This window comes from Pleurodeles waltl, chromosome 11 (assembly GCF_031143425.1).
Source record: "Pleurodeles waltl isolate 20211129_DDA chromosome 11, aPleWal1.hap1.20221129, whole genome shotgun sequence".
NCBI lineage: Eukaryota > Metazoa > Chordata > Amphibia > Caudata > Salamandridae > Pleurodeles > Pleurodeles waltl.
The window spans coordinates 780,695,753-780,716,701 of record NC_090450.1 but is presented as its reverse complement, the minus strand read 5'-3'; the positions used below and the strand labels follow the sequence as shown (position 1 = coordinate 780,716,701).

The window sequence follows — 20,949 nt, the reverse complement described above, 5'->3', positions numbered from 1 at the left end:
TATCATATGTGCACCTTTAGTGCCACGTTCTCTTTATACTTGTATTCCCTGTTTACTTTTTGTTAAATTCACCTTCCTCTCCATTATAATATATGTAGGAAGCTGGCCTGGTGCGTGGTGAGCACCTATAGTGTAATCACCCTATACCAGGTCCATGAATCCCCTATTAGTGAGGTGTAGGCATTGTCTAGGAAGCCAAGCTCCCTAGAGGTAGCTGTGGATGATCAGCCAGGATGTATCTAGGAGACATGAAGAGCTCATGCAATGTCACTTATAGTCACACAGCACTTACACACATGAAAGAACCACACAGTGTTACAAAAGTAAAGGAACTTTATTTTAGTGACACAAATACTAAAATACTATATAGGCAATACTCTACTAGCAGGTGAGTAAACACACTATTATATACACCTTAGTTGTCAGGAATGAGCATAGAAAGTAATAGAAACAGTGCAATAAAAATAGACAATAGAGACCCTAGCGGGAGCCCAAACCACATACTAACAAAATGGTATGCGAATGATGGACCCCCACCCAGGTAAGTGGAATTTGTAGAGGGGAGCTGGCGGAACTAGGAACCCCAAAATGTAAGTACCAGAGTGCCCTCCAGCGACCAGGAGAGAAGAGGTAAGTACCTGGTTTTTCTCAAACCCACAGAGAAACTTTGTGAAAGGACTGTTCAAGAGCCAAGCAAGACTGCAAGAAACAGAAGATGGATCCAGACAGAAGAGGACCTGCAAATGAAGGGGACCAAGTCCAGTACCAGTCGGAGTGTCCGGTTGGGGCAGGAGCCACTACCCACCCTTCTGGAGATGCAGGACCAGGTTGACCTTGGAAACCAGGAGTCGGTTATGCAGCACAGGAGCAGAGGAAGAGTTCCAGAAGTAATGCAGTCAATGTCCCATGTTGGAAGAAGAGTTGCAGTCTGTCAGTGGTGTGGAAAAACCACCAAGAAGCTTTGGCAAAGGCTAGAGTTGCAGAAAAGGATCTGCAGACTGCCAGGGACCAGGAAGGTCAGAGGGGGCTCAACTCAAAGAGGGGAGTCCCAGGCATCCCCCAGCAGTCAGGACCACAAGAAGTCATGGATGCAGCCTCCACAGGCAACTCACAGGCAGCAGGCACAGGAGTTGCAGTGAGTCCCACTCAGAAAACCTGGAACGGAGTCCCACGTCACTGGAGCAGTAGGCAGGAGACTACTCATTCCCAGTAAAAGTGCTGGAGGCCGGGGCTACATGGAGCCTGAAGATCCTTTGGAAGAAGAGCCAACAAGCCTTGGTAGCTGCAAGAGGTGCGGTGCACAAGGGTACTGTCCTGAAAGGAGAGGCAAACCTCACCACCTCCCAAGTTGACCAGCTGGTAGAGGGGACCAAGGGGACCACTCAGAACCCCCACCTGCGTTGCAGAATCCACACAAAATTGCAGGAGAGAGGATCCTTGCAGCCGGTCATTGTTGCAGTTGGTGCATGCAGATGCAGGGGAGTGACTCCTTCACTCCAAGGGAGATTCATTTGTTGCTTCTTGGTGCAGACTGAAGACATGCCACCCTCACGGAATGCACAGCCGGGAAATGTTGCAGTTGCTGGAATGTGCCAGAGAAACACTGTTGCAGAGTGAAGTCATCAGTGGAGCTGCAGACTGTAGGTTCCTGTAAAGTCCAGTTACGGTTCCAGTGGCCAGAAGTCGAAGTAACCGTTGCAGAGGAGTCCTGCTGGAATTTTGCACATCGAATCTGAGGACCCACCCAAGAGGAAGACCCTCAATAGCCCTGGAAGGGGGATTGGTTACCTAGCAAGGTGACCACCTATCAGGAGGGGGATGTGACGTCACCTGCCTGATTTGACCACTCAGATGCTCACAGAGGCCTCTGCCCACCTTGGATTCAAGATGGCAAAACCAAGTGGTTACCTGTAGGAGCTCTGGGCACCACCCCTGGGAGGAGGGTGATAGACAGGGGAGTGGCAACTCCCCTTTCCATTGTCCAGTTTCGTGCCAGAGCAGGGGCTGGAGGTCCCTGAACCGGTGCAGACTGGTTTATGCAAGGAGGGAACCAAATGTTCCTTTTAAAGCATACCTGTGGCTTGGGGAGGCTACCCCTCACAAGCTATGTAACACCTATTTGCAAAGGGAGAGAGTGTTGCCTCTCTCTCCCAAAGGAAATCCTTTAGTCTGCCTACCTGGCCTTGAGCTGCTGAAGAACATTTTCCCAGTGCAATCTACTTGTGGAGCAGCCGGCTCACAAGCAGGCGCTTTTCCCAGTACACAGCTCCAAGCTACAACAGGGATAACTGACAAAGATTACACTGCCTGGTCCTTCATTACTGTGATTCCCTCAGTGCAGCTGCTTAGTGAGCTCTGTCGGATGGCCTCTATGTCATGATAAATTACAGCAGTCTCTTCCAAGAATAGCTACCCCTGCAGGTTTGGTGATTCCTTCCCTTGCTCAAAGGCAGGATATCTTGGCATCCAGGGAAGCCCAGTAATTCCTTTGTCAGATCAGACTCCAGGTGATGTTGCCTCACCTCTGGGGAGTTGGCTGCCAGTGCAATATCAGCCCTTGGCTGTTTAGTACTTGCAGAATACTTGGCTGAGTACTGCTTCTCATTAGAAGGGACCACAACAACGAACACCAATCGGTGTTGGGCTCCCATCTTTATACAGCTTTCACAGATGAAGGATATGTATTCCAGGTCTGCTTCCTTGAAACCAGTTTGAGTCAGTTCCTCTTTCAAGTGCTCTGGCCTGGCCACCTTCCAGACCTGACCTTTGTCTTCAATGACGAGCAAGAAAGTCTCCAGGTGGATTTTCTACCAAAAAAGTACAAAGAGGCATGGGCAGGCTGCACCCAGCTATTTATGACTGCACTTTCACGAAGATCCGGAAGAGAGTCAAGAAGACTTCTTACCTTAACAGATGCTGCAGGCCTCACCAAGCACCCCCTGCCATCTACCTAAAGGTAACTGCAGTCAGAGCTGTGTACATCCCAATGTATCAGGAAGGGATCTGACACTTCTAAAGACAGCCTATATCCATTTCCTTGCTCTAGCTTCTGGTGTTCCCCCTCTCGCTTAAAAAATGGCAGCAATACATATATGATCTCTGGGAAAGTAGCCCCTCCACTGCCGTGTATTCTAGTCCAGGCTATGGACTTCCAAGCTGGAACCCACAGGTCTGATTCACTTGTGCATGGCACACTATTAATGACAGCACATACACACATGTACAATGGAAGGGATGTCAGTGTTCAGGATTCCAGGTTCATATGAGCATGGGAACTCTAGATGAATGCGCCTAAAAATGCACATTCTTGCCTCAGGGTAAAAAGGTCTGTCACCATAACTCACCAAGTATGGTTCGCTGCCACCATTGCGCTCCACGCATGAAACCTGCAAGAGGGATGGTAGGCCTCTCTCACTATGAGGGGGCATATGATGCTCCCCTCCGAGCTCAGGACAAAGACCAGAACCTATCATTGTCAAAGACTGGGGCCATTTTAACATGCACTAATGGGATTAGTGTAAAGCATGAACAAAAATTAAAAAAAACAGGATCACAGGTCAATGCATTTTGAGCATGCATGGCATGGGACATAACAGTGCATCTGGCAGGGGACATTCCGGTCCCAACAGTTACATAGTTTGGGTGAATGATAACAAATGGACACTAATCATCTTGTTGCCATTTTCCAGAGCTTAACCATTCGACGGGTGGCAAATTTCAACACATTTTTAGATGTTGAATTTGTAGTTAAAATAAGTGAATCATTTGTTTATCGCTTCGTAAGACAGTTGTCAATGTAGTGTTTAGAGATGCACTAATCTGTTTATATTTGTCATTACATCGCCTTTACTAAATTGCTGGGCCATAAAAGAAAGGACCATGAAAAATGATGCCATTTGCGAAAAGGCTCAATAAAAAAGATTGCCTTCATCACTACTGTACTAGAGTACTTTTTTGCAATGATGAAAAGAAAAGTCAAGAAACAGAAAAAGTAAATTTCAGTACGTGTGTAAGAATACTTGGTGTCGTAAGTAATAGTGCCAGATGATAGATGTCTCACATTTCTTTCACATTAATCTTTCTTGAAACTTCATAAATGGCATGATGCTGCTGTCAAGGGCAGGTTTTAAAGGCAAGACAGATGTTGTAGCCTTCTTCTTACCTTGAAGATAAGTAGCAACTTCTAAAAACGAATCCTTGCTCCAAATGGATACAGAACACAGAATAATCCAAAAATCAGACAAATATCCAGACAGTAGAAAGCATTTGAGAACCAGAAGACAAATCCTTTTGCTTTAGTCAGGCCAATCAGGGAGCAAAGTCAAACAAATGATGACCATTGAATCCTGAGTTAGTGACATCTGAGGAGCAAGTAACAGTGGACTGGAAAAGCAGGCAGGCATCACCAAGACTAAGCAATGAGCTAGCATACAAAATTAATGTGTGCCAAGCATTCATCCTGGTCTCCTTTTGTAGGTGGAAACCTAAGTTGACCAGTTCCTAATTTGAGAAGGGGGTTGTCTGTGGGGAGCCACCAACACTCATTCTTTTTGATTGGCACTTATTTTTCCTCCGCATCCATTTCCAGAGAGCAAGAGAGGGAAAAACAAACAGATGGGAAAGAATGAGGAAGAGAAAGACGGAAAACTGTCACAAAGTGAGAAAGCATGGACCTCCAGGAAGGAGTGTCTGGCAGTGGATTAATGGGGCTAACATGGATTCAAGACTACGTAGCCTTTACTCTTCAGTGAGCTGACTTTTAGTAGCACCAGCCATGGGCTTCTGAGCACAGCTTTAGACACTGGCACTCATTCTTTTGCAAATTAAGCACTGAAGTTGACCTGTTCATAGAAAATAGAAAGGAAATGATCAATAACTATCTTGCAAAGGGATGGGGAAAGAAAAAGACTATGGCAATCCACAAATTCAATCACAATTCCGTCTGTTGTACTGTCTGGAAACGTCTATTCACAGACAAACAATATCAATGTCGGTCGGAAAAAAATACAAGCCGCCATGTCATTGATGAACACTATTGCTCAACCCTGAGCTCCAGGAATATCCTGCTCATTAGAGAAGACTTGCTTTTACCTATTTGTGTACCTAATTGTGCTCAGATAATAATTTAGACATGACTGAGAACAGAGAGGTCTCTGATTTAATGTTGTGTAGAGAGGGTGCACATTCCAGTTAAAGTTTATTTTATTCTTCGTAGTTGCAATGCCTATTCATTCCAAACCTAGGCCTTCCACTAGCCCGACTTTCACTCTACCAGGGCCACCAAAGCCAGCCTGCACATCCCGTTAGCCATGTTCAATATCAACCATCCCATCTTTAGCAAGATTTTATTTTTTATTTTTTATATTATGCCTCATATCACTACTATTTACTAACCTCACGACGACAGGAGGCTGCATTAGGTTTGTCGGTCTTTGCATTTTGACCTACAGTGACCACAGAACTCACTGAGTCACCCTACCAACTCTCTTGTTCGATGGTTTCCACCCGATCCAAACACACAATACAACTTTTTTGCCAGGGTACACCCCATTCCACTTACATGTGTAACTGTTTGGCTACCAAACCTGAACTTTATAAATAGTTTTATAGCCCAATACGGATTAGTCTCAGCAAGGTGTGTTTCATGCTTTGGGTAAAGTTTCTAAACCAAAAACCTACCAGTGAGACAGTCACACTCTGAGGCAAACACATATTCTGCTTTCATAAAACCCCAAAATGATTTCTTCAAGAGGGCTTTTGATCAAAGATTTATAAAAGGAGGATTTTACCACATGGCTTCCAGACCTAAAATATGAAGCTATTTTTGACATGCAGCACCCAGGGTATTGTTAAGTCCCTGTCCCGCTGCACCTGTTCCCTGAGGCCTTGTCTAAAGGTTTCCATCTTCGGTGACAATCAGACCAAGGGTCTCACTACTGCCAGAACACCCATCTAGCTTAATGCCAGATCAGAATGTACAGGAACAAGCGGACTGGACAGAGGTAAGCAGAATAATGATCTTATAAAGTAATTTTCTCTGGCATTTATAGAATCAAAGAAGGCCATATATCAAACGTCAGCCCCATAAAGAGCAGCAGTTCTATACACTTCAAAGGCAGGAGGGATGTCCTCTTGGAGGTTGCCCTGTACATCCTTTCAATGGCAGATGTTTTATGGAAAATAGTCACCTTGCTCTTCTCAATATGGGCCGACCACATCAGGGGCCTGCTAATTCTAACTCCCAGATAATCAAAGTGGTTAACTACAAGTAATATGCCCCCGAGCGACAAGTTCTTGCAAAATGATCTATGCAGTCATATGGTCCTAAAATTGTGTTTTCTGGGCATTAATCTCTAGCCCCTTTGGTTACAGAAATCTTGGAATTTATTTAATATATTCCAAATTCTGAAGAGGGTTCTTGAGTTAAGCAGGGTGTCATCTGCAAACAGCAACCCAGAGATCGCAACGTCACCAAGTCTGGGGGCGTCATGAATACGGTCATTTAAGTGGTTACATAATCACTTATGCACAGGGAAAAAAGTGTCAGCGCAAGGACGCATCCTTGCCAAACCCCACGCGTAATGCGAATCCTTTATGTTAATGTTCCATCCATACCTCACTGTATTTGAGAGTAGTTATTCACGTGGAGCCTTACTAAGATCGCTACCAAGAGGGAGGAGCCGCCATCATCCTGAGAAAGCCCCACAGACAGGACGTTGGGAGCAAATCAAATGCAGCTCTAAGGTCGATGAAGGCAACATAAAGATGATCCTTCAGGAGTTTGATCCTTTAGGATTTTGATATATTTCCATAAAATCAGCACAAACCTAAAATCTTTGTCGACTGCTCTGACCTTGAACTTAAACACGGCCTGAAAATGAGATAGAATACCTTTATTGAGAGCCCACTCATGCAGTCTAACTAAAATCTAATGACAAAATACCTTTTGGAGAATATCAATCAAGCTAACGGGCCCATAGTTGCTAGGGTTAGATTTAACTGCCTTCTTGTAGATTGGTACAATTGCAGCGCCCGTCCAGGAATCAGGGAGAGGCGCTCCGGTCATGATGGCATGCAACAGGATATTTATGAACGAGGTCCAGATCTCAATTTCTGATTGATACGAATCACCTGGGATAAGGTCCAGGCCAGGGGCTTTTCCAGGCTTTATAGATGTTATTGCTTCCTTAGTATGAGCCAGGGAAATTAATTCTGGAGGAAATAACAAAGAATTGTTATCAACTGTCAAGCACCACGCAGTATGGTTGAAAGACTGGACTGGGGGGTAGGAGCAGATTATAGCTTAGCAAAGTGTTGAACCCATGCCTGCTGTTGAATATGTTGGATAGTCACTGTACAAACATTCAGACTGCCATGGGCAAATATGTGCCAAAATGAAGAGCTATCTTTCCTTTTTGATTTCTGTACCAAGTCCTGCCAGTTCTGATCCTTCCAGCTCTTCTTACTGGCCATATGCACCTCCTTATAGTGCCTCTCCAATCAATATAGGGTTTAAGGATCTTGTTGCTGCTATCAGTCAGGCTTTAGCCTCTCCACAGTCCTTGGTAACCCAGGAGGCCGATTCAGTGACAGATGTTTTTGAATTGCCAGAACCCTCCCACCCCCACCTTAAATAAGTGATTTTGAGATTCGAACAGCTGGCTGTGGATTGTAGAAATAGGGATTGCCTGGGCATCAACATCCATATATGTTGATAAAGTAGAGGCAAAAAGATTGTAGATTAAGGCAAGCCGCGCTTGAAGGAGCGAACCTTTGACCATTTTAAGACCCTCCTGGATTTCCCAAAAGTAATATCCTCAAAGACTCCGTGCTGAGTAGTGGAAACAACCGACCCCATCATAAGAATTTGGTGGAGAGGGTTGTGATCGCGCTTAACTCTTTAAGTTATACAAAAGACTTCCAGCCAGTTCCAGAGTTTGAGAGAATACATTACATAATTGATTGTACTCTTCAACGAACCTCTACAAAATATAAATGCCCTGCCCACGTCAAATGCTGTCCTAGCCATGCATGCCCACACTCCATGACTGATGGTTAACAGAGCTAACTGTATGGCCACAACAAATAAGATTTTAAAGGTGGAGCACTAATTCCAGTTATAGCCAAGGTTTGATCTTCAGGTAGAGTGATTATTGTAATAAAATCCAAAGGTTCATAATTGGTGTTAAAATCACCTTCTAGAATGAGCTTAGGTTTATAGGACAGTGACTCCAAGTGATTTTCAAGAATAGTTTGTGTTGGGGAAGCACTATTCTATGCCATATGGTGATTGTAGATGTTGCAGATATTATTTATGGACCCATTGCTCACCTTAAAGGACAGCCCCAAAACACTGGCAGACCCCACAGTCCGCTCCTCGACGGCCCAGTTCAATGAAATTTGAACCCATATCCAAAGGCCCCCAAGGGGCAACCAGACAGAGAGGGTAGTGTATCCACTGAGTAATTGACAAACCCAGACCTATGTAGTGGCTTTAAGGCCCACGCAGAGATTAAAGGAATCAATATAATCACCCTAGTGTGGACTGGCCAACTTACTATGTAACCCAGCAAGATTCCAAGAGAGAACATGCAACAATCGGGTGGACTCGGATTGCTCAGGCAAACTACCCATCAGATGATCACAACCCCTGGGAACTACATTTACCTTTCTCTTCTTCGGATTGCTCAAGCACAGTACCTGTCGGATGGTCACTACCTCCCAGATTGTGCATTCACTTCTATTGCTACCTCGGGTACTTGAGCTACAGTGCCAACTTCATCTGGTCAGACATAGGAAAACCAGGAGCAAGTATGGGTTGTAGTCAATCAATACAATTCAAAGGCCAGTCGCTCCTGTATTTGTCCTCCCCCACTATAGAAACTCCACCCCGCCCTGTGTTACTGAAAAATGCAAGCTGAATCCCTGTGATACTGGTACGAATATCCCATGCTTCTATCTCCCATGAAGCCACCTGTACAGAATCTCCCATGAGGCCACCTCAACCTCAATGGTGTAATTCGATCCATGCTCCTGACAATTCCAATGAACCCTCAGAATATCCCGGATTACAATAGACTTGCACTTGTATCTACCTCTTAAACCAATGCAAAACTTTGTTACACAGGGACTCCCGACTCTCAAAGCACTCTTTTCCCAGCTTGGGAACGTTAATCTGATTAAAGCTGGGATGCCCTGTGCTGGGTCTAATCTGACTAGAGCGCCATCCATGTGTAGACCCATAGACAGTCCAAATTGGTGAGGCACCCTGAGCCCAATTACTTTGCAACACCCCACATAATGCAGGAGCCATAGTTCCATTGGGGTGTTAATATCAGAAGCACTTCTAATGACCTGCCGGGCACATGCCTCTTGTGTCTGATCTGGGTCTTAATGGGCAGGCAACAAGGGTCAGAATGAACAAGCAATGATCCACAGATGTCCATGGACTTCCCCAATTAATTTGACCAGGGGATTCCAGAAGTTGGGGGATGGAGGGGTTGGGTTGAATAAAACTGGCCCTGCTCGCCCTGTGATCCGATGGTCTGTGATAGTAGCTAGGTAACTACATCCAGTTTAGATTCTAGGGATTCAACCACCCCATGTAGACTGGTTACTTCGCTACGCAAGGCTCAAACAGATTAGTTGCTGCAGCAGGAGACCGGATAATAATGCTAGCCTCTTCTCCCGAGGATGCTGTGGTGGCTCTGTCGCCACTGATCCCAACAGTGGGGTGAACATTAGAGCACATCACTACATGTTCAAGTAGGTGGAATGGGGGAAGGGTGGTGTGGTCGCATCAAAATAGCATTTTTATAATTCCCCATATGTGATTGCAGGTGGAAGGGACTCTAGGCGCCCTGGAGGCTCGCTCGTACTAGGCAGAGCTCGATTAGATTTCTTGCTAAATATATCAGGTATAATGGCTTTTACGGGCTTAGGCCACCCCTGGGTCAGGTGATGTTGGGAATGGTTCAATATTGTCTCAAACTCCACAATCAAATCATTGATTTCACTTAAGGTGCTTGAATCCCTAATACTCCAAGCACACTTGTTAGGTTTATTAAGGGTGCGGGCAGCATCAGCTGCTTTCCGTTTGCCCATACCATAAAGGTAAGGGTGCTTCATTACAGACTGCCCAAGAACACCCTGGGAAAAAGAAAAACCCCTAATGGACTGAACAGTCTCCTATTGCCCCCACAACCCACTAATCCATCTAAACCCCTGAAGAGAGAGAGAGAGAGATAGGTGGCGGTAAGCTCAGACAAAATATACCCAAAATATGTTTCCAAACAGGAAAAAAGTCTGTTTAAATCAATAACAAAAAATTCCTATGTAATAACAATCAAACAATATCCACACTCTTGAAACAAGCACTCAACATAGAAATAGGAAGGTCCATTTAAGTTAAATGCTCAGTCTCTCAACAGAACCAGTACAGGGATGAGGCCTCCTTGTAAATTGTTAGGTTAAGCAACGCCACCTGCAACAGATCCACTAACGATATAAAAGTCACGCCTTGCGATTAGCCGGTGGGCTAAAACAAATTAAACAAGCATTTGCAATGCAATGGGTCTTGAGTTTGCTCGAGTTAGAGCTATTAGCGTTGTAAATTCCTAACTGGACTTTTCTTGCCACATGAATTGAAAATGAAAAGTAAAATTGTTGACAAAAGCAAGCCAATTCGAATACCAGGGCCACCATGAGCGTGAGCACAAAGGAGAGACAAGTTTGCTTGCAGTCAAACGTATCGGCAAATGTGCAATTATCCATGTAAAAGGGTTGATGCCCAAGGCGGAAGCAAAACTCCCTCAAGGAGCATTTACCAACGATAAAGGATTTTTGAAAGGCAAGCCCAGAAATGAGTGACAGTGATGATGGTGATGGGTGCGCGGTGGATGTGGTTAAAAGCCCACAGACAGATTACAACACACCAGAGCACTTGCGCGCCCTACCTAAAAAAGGGGGTGACCCACTGTTAAGCAAGGTAAGAGCACAATTATGTCCACAAATCCTCCACAGATAATGAACAGCTGGGGATTGAGTTCCACTCCACAGGACAGCACGAGACCAGCAGCATACATACACAGTTAATAGCAGCACTTTACCTTCCAAGTAGGAGCTACTAGTGCCACAATCCAAAACGTCCTTAGATCCTCGGGCCAAGAGGGGGCCCTGATCTAGCCTCTTCCAGCCAATGACTGGCCCGGTCTTCACACAGGCATGTGTGGTGTGGGCCCCCACCCGCTCAGCCAGAAACGGAGACCACACTCTCATTCAGCACCAAAACGGACTGCCGGGTCAGCAACCATATCTTTATTTATTAACTCGGGCTATCGCCCGCCCCCTTGCCCTCAGAGGGCAACAAAGTATAAGAGAGCTAGGGTGGCTCTCTGCATCCCTCCAAAGATTTAATAAAGAATGAAAAAAAAAGAAAGTGAAATGAACAACAGAAATAGGAGGCAACAAAACGTAACAGTAATGCAATTTCAAATACAGGTGCCTCCGTCGAAGCAGCCGCTTCACCCACAGTTCTTCTCACCGCTATGTCCGTAAGGTAGGGTGTCTCTACCTACTTATAGTCAGCAGAGTTCTCTCAGCCTTAAGTTGTTATTCAGCAAGCAAAATCTTTCAGTCTCTGGCCTCTCACTCCGACCTATTTGCGCTTCCTCCTCACCGTCACCAGACAGATCCATCTCTATCGGCGGTGAGACCTCTCGAGTGTTCATGCCTCCTTCCGCTCCATGTTCACTTTCTACTACTGCACCATCTTCCTCTTCCTCCTCGGGCATCCTTCATTCCCCGGCCCACTTGCAGTGTGACGTATTTCTCATCACTCGTCTCTCTCCTGGACAAGCGGTCACCATGGATCTGTGTACCTTTACTACCTCCCACACCTCTGACTCGAATGGTGTCTGAAACGTCCCTCCAGGGCGCCGGCTCTTCACCACTACACGGTCACCCACGTGGAAGTCGCAGGAGTGTGTTCTCCTGCGTTCATTCTCCTTCTGGTTGGTCCACATACGGCATCGTTGGGTGGCTTCCACGTCTAACTCTGGAGACTCCCACTGAGAGTCAGCCGGGATGCAATCTCGAGGGGCTACCTTAAACATCAAAGCAGCCGGAGCACAGTTGGTAGTGCTGTGGGGTGTCTGTCTGTAGGCCCATAGGAATTGGTGCAAACAGTATTCTGTTTCTTCGCTCCTTTCTACCGCAATTCTCAAATCGCGGTATAAAGTCCTCATAAATCTTTCCACATCCCCGTTGGCCTGTGGCCAGTAGGGCATGATCTTGCGAGTTCGTACTGCAAATCTCTCCAGACAGTTCTTGACATCTTGGCCCTGAAAGGGCGGATCATTGTCTGTGCAAATTTCATATGGGAGCTGTTGGACTTTTTGCCTTATGCAGGGTCATCCCCAGTCTTTTTGCCTCCTGGTTTTTCTGACCTCTCGCTGTTGGCTCTAGGACTCTGAGCACTTTATCACTGCTGACCAGTGCTAAAGTGCAGGTGCTCTCCCATCTAAAGTTGGTATGATTGGCTTATACCTAATTGGCATATTTAATTTACCTATAAGTCCCTTGTACAGTGGTATCTCTATACCCAGGGCCTGTAAATTAAATACTACTAGTGGGCCTGCAGCGCTGCTTGCGCCACCCACTGAAGTAGACTTTCAAAACCTGTCTCAGGCCTGCTAGCGCAGGGCCTGTGTGCGCAGTTTTCTGCCACAGGGCCCTGGCATCTAAACTTACTTGCCAGGCCCAGAACTCCCCTTTTACTACATGTAAGTCACCCCTAAGGCACGCCCTAGCTAGCCCTATGGGCAGGGTGCCATGTATGTAGAAAGGCAGGACATGTGCCATATTGCATGGCCTGTCCTGGTAGTGACAAACAGCCTAACTTGGTGTCTCACTGCTGTGAGTGCTGCCTTCTCATAGGATTGCATTAGAAATGCCCTGCCTTATGTGTAAAGGGTATTGGCTGATTTATGAGGGGTAGCGTAGGCGTGTTTGGTATGGTTGTGATGGGGATGATAAATACTGCTTACTGGTGTGGGTGTATTTTTTATTACTATCACAGAAATGCCACTTCTAGAAAGTGCGCATTTATCTGTGCTTATGACTCTGGTGTTTTGCAGCTTGACTCCCATCCACGTCTGGGCAGAGTGACAGTTGGGGCTTTGTGCATACTTTTCAGACAGCCTGTACACAGGGAGGGTGGAGGTGTCACAGATGTGCATATGCATAATGAATAGTCTGCCTGGGCTGAGAGAAGGGAGAGGCGGGGCACACCTACATTTGTAAAGGCTGTGCCCTGGCCTCACACAATAGGGTTGTTAACCCCCCACTGATGTTTGGAGCCTGTGCTGAAAGGAGAGAGGGGGCACTCCCAGAACCAGTTGTAACTGGCTGGAACCTCCTCTCCCTACCATTGTAAAACACTGTAAGAACTGACTATAAGTACAGGGGAATTTTCCCCACAATTTGGAGACTCTTGGAATCATCTTGGAACTGGACACCAAAGGCTGAAAGGACTCACCAGGAACCGCCATGGACTGCTGCTGCTGTGCTGACCTGTGACCTGCCTGGTCACTGTGAAGGACTTGCCACTTGCTGCCTTTCCCTTGTGCTGGCCTGTAGCTGGGCCCTCCACCTGAGGACCTTGTCTTAAGATTCTGCTCCCCAGGGGCAGGCTGCTGTGGCCCATGACCCCTGCATCCATTTCTTCACGAGGGGTGCTTCTCCGTGGTTGCGGCTGCCATAGCGCTGATTGCAGCGCGCTTATGGAGCCTTGGGAGCTCGTAGGCTCCTTGCTGCATTGTGCCCCTTTAAATAAGATCACTGCAGCGGCCCGGGAAGCTGGAAGAACACTCGTGCACCGCATCGGGTGCAGGCGAGTGTCTGCTCGGGCCCCAGAAGGGGTCGGATCTTCTTGTGGCTTCACGGCAGGACCAGGGGAAGGCGCGGAGAGTGCCCCCTTCCCCCTGGCCTCTGCGTTAGGAGCAGGACGCTCCTTTTCTGCTGTTAGGTAAAACGGGCATTATTGTGGGCCCCCCCTCCTTGGTGGAAGGGCCAGTGGAGGCCTGGGGCCCCAGAGATCACGGGTCCCGGGAGGGGCCTGTCATTAAACCGGAGGGGGTGCGTGGTGCCCCCCTCCTGCTCTAAGTTGTTTTTGCTGGCTTTGGCCCCCCTCGTGAGGGCCGGTTGAGGCCCTGGGGGGCCCCCAGTAATCACGGTCCCCAGAGGGGCCTGTCTATAAACGAGAGGAGGTGCATGTCACCCTCCTCTGACCCCAGAGTATAAGGGAGGCCCCCATTTTGCGCATAGGAGCGTCGGGGGTCCCATTGTTCGCCTTCTAGGTACTGGAGGTGCCTTCATCCAACCAGGTACTGTTTAAAGGACCAATATAGTTGCAATCCAAAGTTCTTTCTACAGACTTTTGTTTGATTCATATATTACCTACCTGCGTTTGATGTTTTTACATATGTGTATGCAAATGTTCCTTTTATGGACATGCTTGCTAATATGTTTTTCTAACTTGCCATATGTTTTCTAGTGTTCCTACTATGGGCATTTTATGATATTCTTATGACAAGTGCTGTGATGTAATAACGTGTTTTCCTGACTACTGCTTATGTAGCAGAATACTGAGTAACCTGTGTGTTATGTGTGACTACTGCTAGGTTGCAGAGTAACTAATGTGTAACGTTCTGACAACTGCTAAGGTAGCAGGATAGTACTGATATGTGATGTTTGGTCTGATAATAGTGTACAATACAGTATATTTTCATATAATCTGGTGTTGTGTTTCCTTTTTGGTGGGGATATTGCATCACATGTGAGGTGTGTTTTGTGCAAACGCTTTACACATTGCCTCCAGGTTAAGCCTGACTGCTCGGGCCAAGCTACCAAGTGGGTGAGCAGGGGTTATCTTGGACGTGTAACTCCCTTGCCCTGACTAGAGTGGGTAAGTTCTGCCTGGCTGAGGTGCATACCCTAGCCAACCAGAAACCCCATTTCTAACAGGAGCCCGAAAACTGTAAAGGTTTTGTCTAACACAGGTCTTACATTTTCAAACGAAGTGGAGAGTACCACCTCCACCACGGGGAACTTGGTGTATGAATCGATCATGACAGCATGACAGCCGTTAGCTGCCCATTGGGAAAACTTCAAAAGTCCATGCTTAGTTTGGACCACAGCTTCTGACTGGGAGGTTCGGTGACCTCTGGGCAAACAGGCTGTTGAATTGAGGTGATGATGCAGGAGTGACAGTTTCGAACTAGGGCATCCACCTTAGCATCCATGCTGGGGAACCATACCTTGGCTTTAAGCCGCGCTTTTGTCTTGGCGGCCCCTTGGTGGCCCTGGTGGGCAAGTTCCACCACGTGGTTCCAGAGGCAGTGTGGCAAGACTATACTCTGTCCTTCACCTTCCACTTCCCCTGCATGGTGGCTCTTTCTTCGGGGTCATATGTTCTCACCCCTCCGAGGAAGTGTTTCCATTGTCTTCTGCTGAGCGCTTCTCTGACGCGGGTCAGCACTGGGTCCACCTTCGCAGCTTCTGCAATGTCCATCACGGTTAGGGCCATGGGGCAGGCCGACTGGATGATCATGTTCACAAAGTGCTCGGTGTTCTCTTCATCCCATTCGTGAGACACGTCAAGTGTATCCGTTGATGGATGTCTGGACAAGTAGTCTGCCGGGTTATTCGCACCAGGCCTCTAAGTGACTGTGAACTGGTAGAGTTCGAGCAGGACAGCCCAGCGCTCAATCCTTGGGGGAGCCAAGGGCATGGTCCCGGCGAACAATGAGACCAAAGGCTTATGGGCCATCACCACTTGGAACTCATGCCCATAGAGGTACAGATGGAAGTGTTTACACGCCCATCGAATCACCAACGCCCCCCTCTCTACCAGGGCATTCTGTGTCTCCATATCAGACAAAACCCTGCTGGCATACACCACTGGGGCCCACTCCTGGTGATGCTGTTCTTGTAGTAGGACAGCTCCCAGACCTACAGGGCTGGCATCCACCACTACCTCAGTCCACTTTTTCTGATGAAAATAGGCCATGGTCACCTTGTCAAGGAGGGCCTCTTTCACGTTGTGGAACACTTTGTCGGCATCTGGGCTCCATTCCCACTTATGACTTGCCTTAGTGAGCTGCCAAAGTGGTTCCACCCTCGTGGCCAGCTTGGGAATGAACCGGCCGCAGTACGTCGCCATCCCCAAGAAACTCCTGAATTCGGTTGCATTCCGCAGAGTTGAAGCTTGACGGATGGCATCAGCTCTGTGAGGGTCTACCTGCAGGCCATCCCTGGAGAATATGTACCCAAAGAAGTCAACCGATGTCTGGTAAAATGCACACTTTCTCTTGTGTAGGGTGAGACCTGCATCTGCAAGACTCTGCAGGGTGGCTTTCAAGCAGCAGTGATGTTCCTCATGCGTCTCAGAATAGATCAGGATGTCGTCGCTCAGGTTGATTACTCCTGCCAGCCCTGAGAGTGTCTCCCTGATTGCATTTTTAAACACTTCAGCTGCTGACGACACCCCAAAACTCAACCTCTTGAATCGTCTTAGCCCCACATGGGTCAAAAATGTGGTTATGTTTCTACTGTCCGGGTCTAGCTCTAGCTGGTGATATCCACAGATCAGCTCGAGCTTTGAAACCCACTAAGCTCCATTTAAGTCCGTAATAATGTAATCCATGGTGGGTTTTATGTGATGCTCTCTTGATAGCACGGTTGGGGAGACTCATGTTGTCCCAAGAGCAGATGGCCCCTGGCTGCTTGGGAGCAATCACTAACGGTGAAACCCAGGGGGTGGGCCCACCAACCTTTTCAATCACCCCTTGGTCTTCCAACAGCTATAGTTCTCTTTCAAGTGCCGGCCTGAGATGAAAAGGCACTCTCCAGTGTCTCAGAGCCACTGGTGTCACATCAGGGTCAATGTGCAGTTTGACACGTTTGCCCTTGAGTTTCCCTAGCCCTGTGAATAGCTGCAGGAACTTGCTGAGGAGAGATTCGGTGTGTGACTCATACACTTGACGCCCAAAGAAGACTAGTTCCAGATCTTCTGCTGTATGGCACACCAGCAGAGTGCCTCGGTCTCCTTTGACAACATAATATTTTGTATTGGTGGTGCGTTATCCATTCACTATGGAAACCTCTATGGTGCCTTGCAGGCGAAAAGGGTCATGACCTCCATAAGTATAGGTTTTTATTGTATTAGGGGTCAGGTTCGGTTTGGGCGAGAGCTGTTGATACATGGCGTTGTCCATGACATTGACCGAGGCCCCTGTGTCAATGAGCACTGTTGCTAGAGTGTTATTTATTGTTACCGTGCTCATGGGCGGTGGTCGCCTCTTCTCTTGCCTCCACCTGTAAATGAGATGACAAAGAGATCTTCGTCGTCATCCTCAGACGTCTGCACGTTCGTGTCTGTGTGTCCGCGAGGTGCAGTCTCTCCTGAACTTATGTTCCTGACTGTGGTCGCCTTCGCTTTGGGCTCCCACTGTCTTCCTTTTCCCATCCGGCACATCCTGGCAAAATGGTTACCCTTGCCGCATTTGTTGCATGATTTTCCTCTTGCCGGGTAACTCCCATGGGTCTTGTGTTCATATCTGCAGCTGCCACACGTTCCCTCGCCTTATCTCGGGTTGCTCTGATGACGTGCGGGAGTCTGGCGAGTCTGTATGGCCTCGTCCTATTCCTCCTTCAGAGGTGATGGGCGAGGCGTGGAGGCAGCCGCCATGGATTGACCCCTTACAGCTGCCATGGCGTCCGCACGGATGGCAGAGAGTTCGTGGGAGCGTGCCAAGATCAGGATCTCATCAAGGGAGGTACCGGGCTGTCGAATGATTAGTTTCCACCGCATGTTGGACCAGCATCCCTGGATGATTTGTGCTCGAATCTCCTTGTGTTGTTTCAGGCACGCACATGTGCTGGCAAGCTTCCGGAGCCTGGCATAGAACATATCTACTGATTCCACATCTGTCTCCTGGGCCTGGCACAGTTTGAAACGTTCATAATCAGGGTTAAGTTGAGGGTCAAAGTGCCGGTTTAGCACCGCCACCGCAGCATCATAGCCTGTTGCATCTCCTGTGTTAGGGAGCGTGTCGAAGAGTTTGTGAAGTTGGTCGCCTCCTATATGTAGCATCAATGTTCTACGCACCGCCCCATCGGTTTCCCTCGTAGTGCAGAAGTAGTTGTCTAAATGGCCGAGCTAGAGACACCAGCGTGGTGCAGCAGTGGCGGGGTCAATGAGCTGGCTGAATGGGGGTAGAGCTGCTACAGAGGAGTGAACGTGTGGGGGAGCAGGTGCAGGCTGCTGTTCTCAGCTCTGCTGTGATGTACTCATCTTGTTGAGTGAATGCCATATATGGAGTCCATATGTTTGATTTTGTGCTCTTGTTGTTGTTGTTATTTTTTTTTCTCTTTCCAGGTAGTGTATTTGAGTGTTAGGGTGTCTGCCCTGGTTCAGGCACTGCTGTCTGGCAACATGCAGTCAGTCCTTCATAGGTGCGTGCTATTTTAATGTGAGATTTGTCTACATTTCTTCTTTGCCCTTTCACCTTACATTACCCATGACCTGGGCTGCTCATCTTTTTTTATTTTATTTTTTAAATTGGGGTGAGCTGTGTTCTTCAGGGAGAAGGCCAAGCCTACCTTGCTCCTGATCATTGTGTGGGGGCCGCCTTCCTGGGTCCTCACGCCGGCCTGCCTGGGACGGAAACACCACATGGGGCCGTTTACCACGCAGCCTCCACAGGCACCGTGCCTGCAAAGCAGTGTCTCCGCGTTGTGCTCGGTGTGCGCGCACACCCCTTGTTCTGCAGAGCGACAGAGTGAGCAGTCAAGAGCAGGTAGGCCGCTCGCCGATGCTGGGTGTCGGTACATGGAGCTCGCACTGTGCCTGCAGTCTGGCAGCGGGGAAGGGGTGGGTCCACCACCAGACTCGCTAGTGTAGAGGAGCGAGTCTGGTTCAGCCGTGCACGGCACAGTTGTCGAGATTTTTTTTCCCTTCTTTTCTCCGCGGATCCAACTCTTGTCGCTAATGTGGTGTGGGCCCCCATCCACTCAGCCAGTAACAGAGACCACACTTTCATTCGGCACCAGAACAGACTGCCAGGTCAGCAGCCATATCTTAATTTATTAACTCAGGCTTTCACCCGCCCCCTTGCTCTCAGAGGGCAACAAAGTATAGGAGAGCCCGGGTGGCTCTCTACAGCATGTTCTTTGGCACCTCCCGTGCTATAGGAGTACTTTCAGGGGTTTTAAAGCGCCCCCTAGTGAAAAGCGTGACATGGGCAGCCTCACCTGCTGCAAGGGATACTGATGCCTCCAGTCCATGACCCTTGCCAAGCCAGAAATCCGTCTCGCGCTCCGGGCGTAGTTGCAGGGGTTTCAAAGCCCCCCCTGGTGAAAAAGCGTGACAAGGGCGACCTCCCCAGCCGCAAGGGTTACTGCAGCCCCTTCCAAGCCAGGAGTCCATCTCGTGCTCCGGGAGTAGTTGAAGGCGTTTTAAAGAGCCTCCTGGTCCAAAAGTAAGACAAGGGAGGCCTCCCCTGCCACAAGGGATACTGATACTGGTGCCTGCAGTCCACAGTCCCTGCCAAGCAATCTTTGTGCAAATGGACATCTCTTCACTCCATTGCTTTAACATACATTAAAAAGAAATATTTAAAAAAATTATATTTTTTACAGCAGGGCGACGTTCGCCTAAAACTCATTCTGAAGTTTTATGAGTGTATGGTCAAGTTAAATGCATTTGGATCCGCTTGAGTTATAGTTATGTATTCAATAGCAGTTTTGAAAGATTAGAAGTACTACTGTTCTAAGAAGTACTTTGCAAAAAGTAAGAGAAAGTCTGTCACGTCTTACAATTCTCGTTCATTTCTTTAGTGTCTGATTTGAGGCAAATGCCCTCGTTTAGTGTACAAGAAACATAACGAATGTTTTTTTTTTTTAACTCTACTGAAATCGCACTTCAACAATGAGAATAATTCGCCCGTTTATCGTAATATAATCGAGCCCACCTGTAATGCCATGAAGAAATAAAAAACGCGTCAACACAAATCTGTAAACAAACAAATGATCTGCACGTGCATTTTATACCCACCTGATTTATGGACACTCCTGAGGCAGGAAAGAGATGCATTCAACCGTGCACACTCCTCGCTGGTCGCCCCAAACCTCATCACGGTCTCGCAAACCTGCTCATCTGCCATTTCCAGCAACTCTTCCAGAGTCAATTGGCCTGGGTCAATTTCCTACAGAAATGAGAATAAACTATGATACGATGTTGAAGCTACGAATAACAGAGAAGCATGCTTTGTTAAAATGCGTTTCAGTTCTCTTTTATTCGCTTAGTATTTTACCCATAAAGTATCTCTCAGGTTTTGCACCTCATAAGGCGCTGAAATGAACTGTCACCGCCATGTTCACTTATACATCTGAGTGTTCATAGCATGGGCGGCTTTGAGCAGGTAACATTTGGCGCTCTCTTCACCCATGGACATCATTGAAGGAAGGCTAAAAATAGGCCAAAATAAAGCCACAACTAGCTAAACTGCAGTAATTTCATTGGCAGCTATTGCGCAGAAGAGGCAGAAGACTGTATATAACCTGATGTTCCATCTCTTGGTGGTATTCTCCCCAATGTGAACAACTTCTGGTCAGCTTGTTATCGGTGGGTCTATTACTCCCTTTGCGCGTTTAGGATTTGCCCTGCTTTTTAATTGGTTGAGTCTAACATTCTACTGCTGCCCTGAGAAAACATTTTCAGTGATTTAACAAAACTTGAGCCCCTCCCCCTGCAAAATACATGAAGGGGCCCTCCATGCAGGGCTGGCCCCAGCGCTGGTGGAACCTGGTGCAACAGGCTTTTTTGGCACGCCCCCCCCCCCATGACCTCCTTCTCCATGAATTTCCTCACTACTACTCTCCAACAGT

At 47.6% G+C, this 20,949-nt stretch overlaps 1 protein-coding gene across 1 annotated transcript in view; it reads right to left on the bottom strand.

The window, feature by feature from the left end:
- KSR2 (kinase suppressor of ras 2) overlaps nucleotides 1-20,949 on the bottom strand; it is a 2,099,185-nt gene that overhangs the window by 1,701,528 nt on the left and 376,708 nt on the right. Inside the window, exon 3 of the mRNA XM_069212691.1 lies at nucleotides 20,117-20,267. Within this exon, the coding sequence (XP_069068792.1) occupies nucleotides 20,117-20,267 (151 nt within the window). The remainder of the gene's footprint in view (nucleotides 1-20,116; nucleotides 20,268-20,949) is intronic.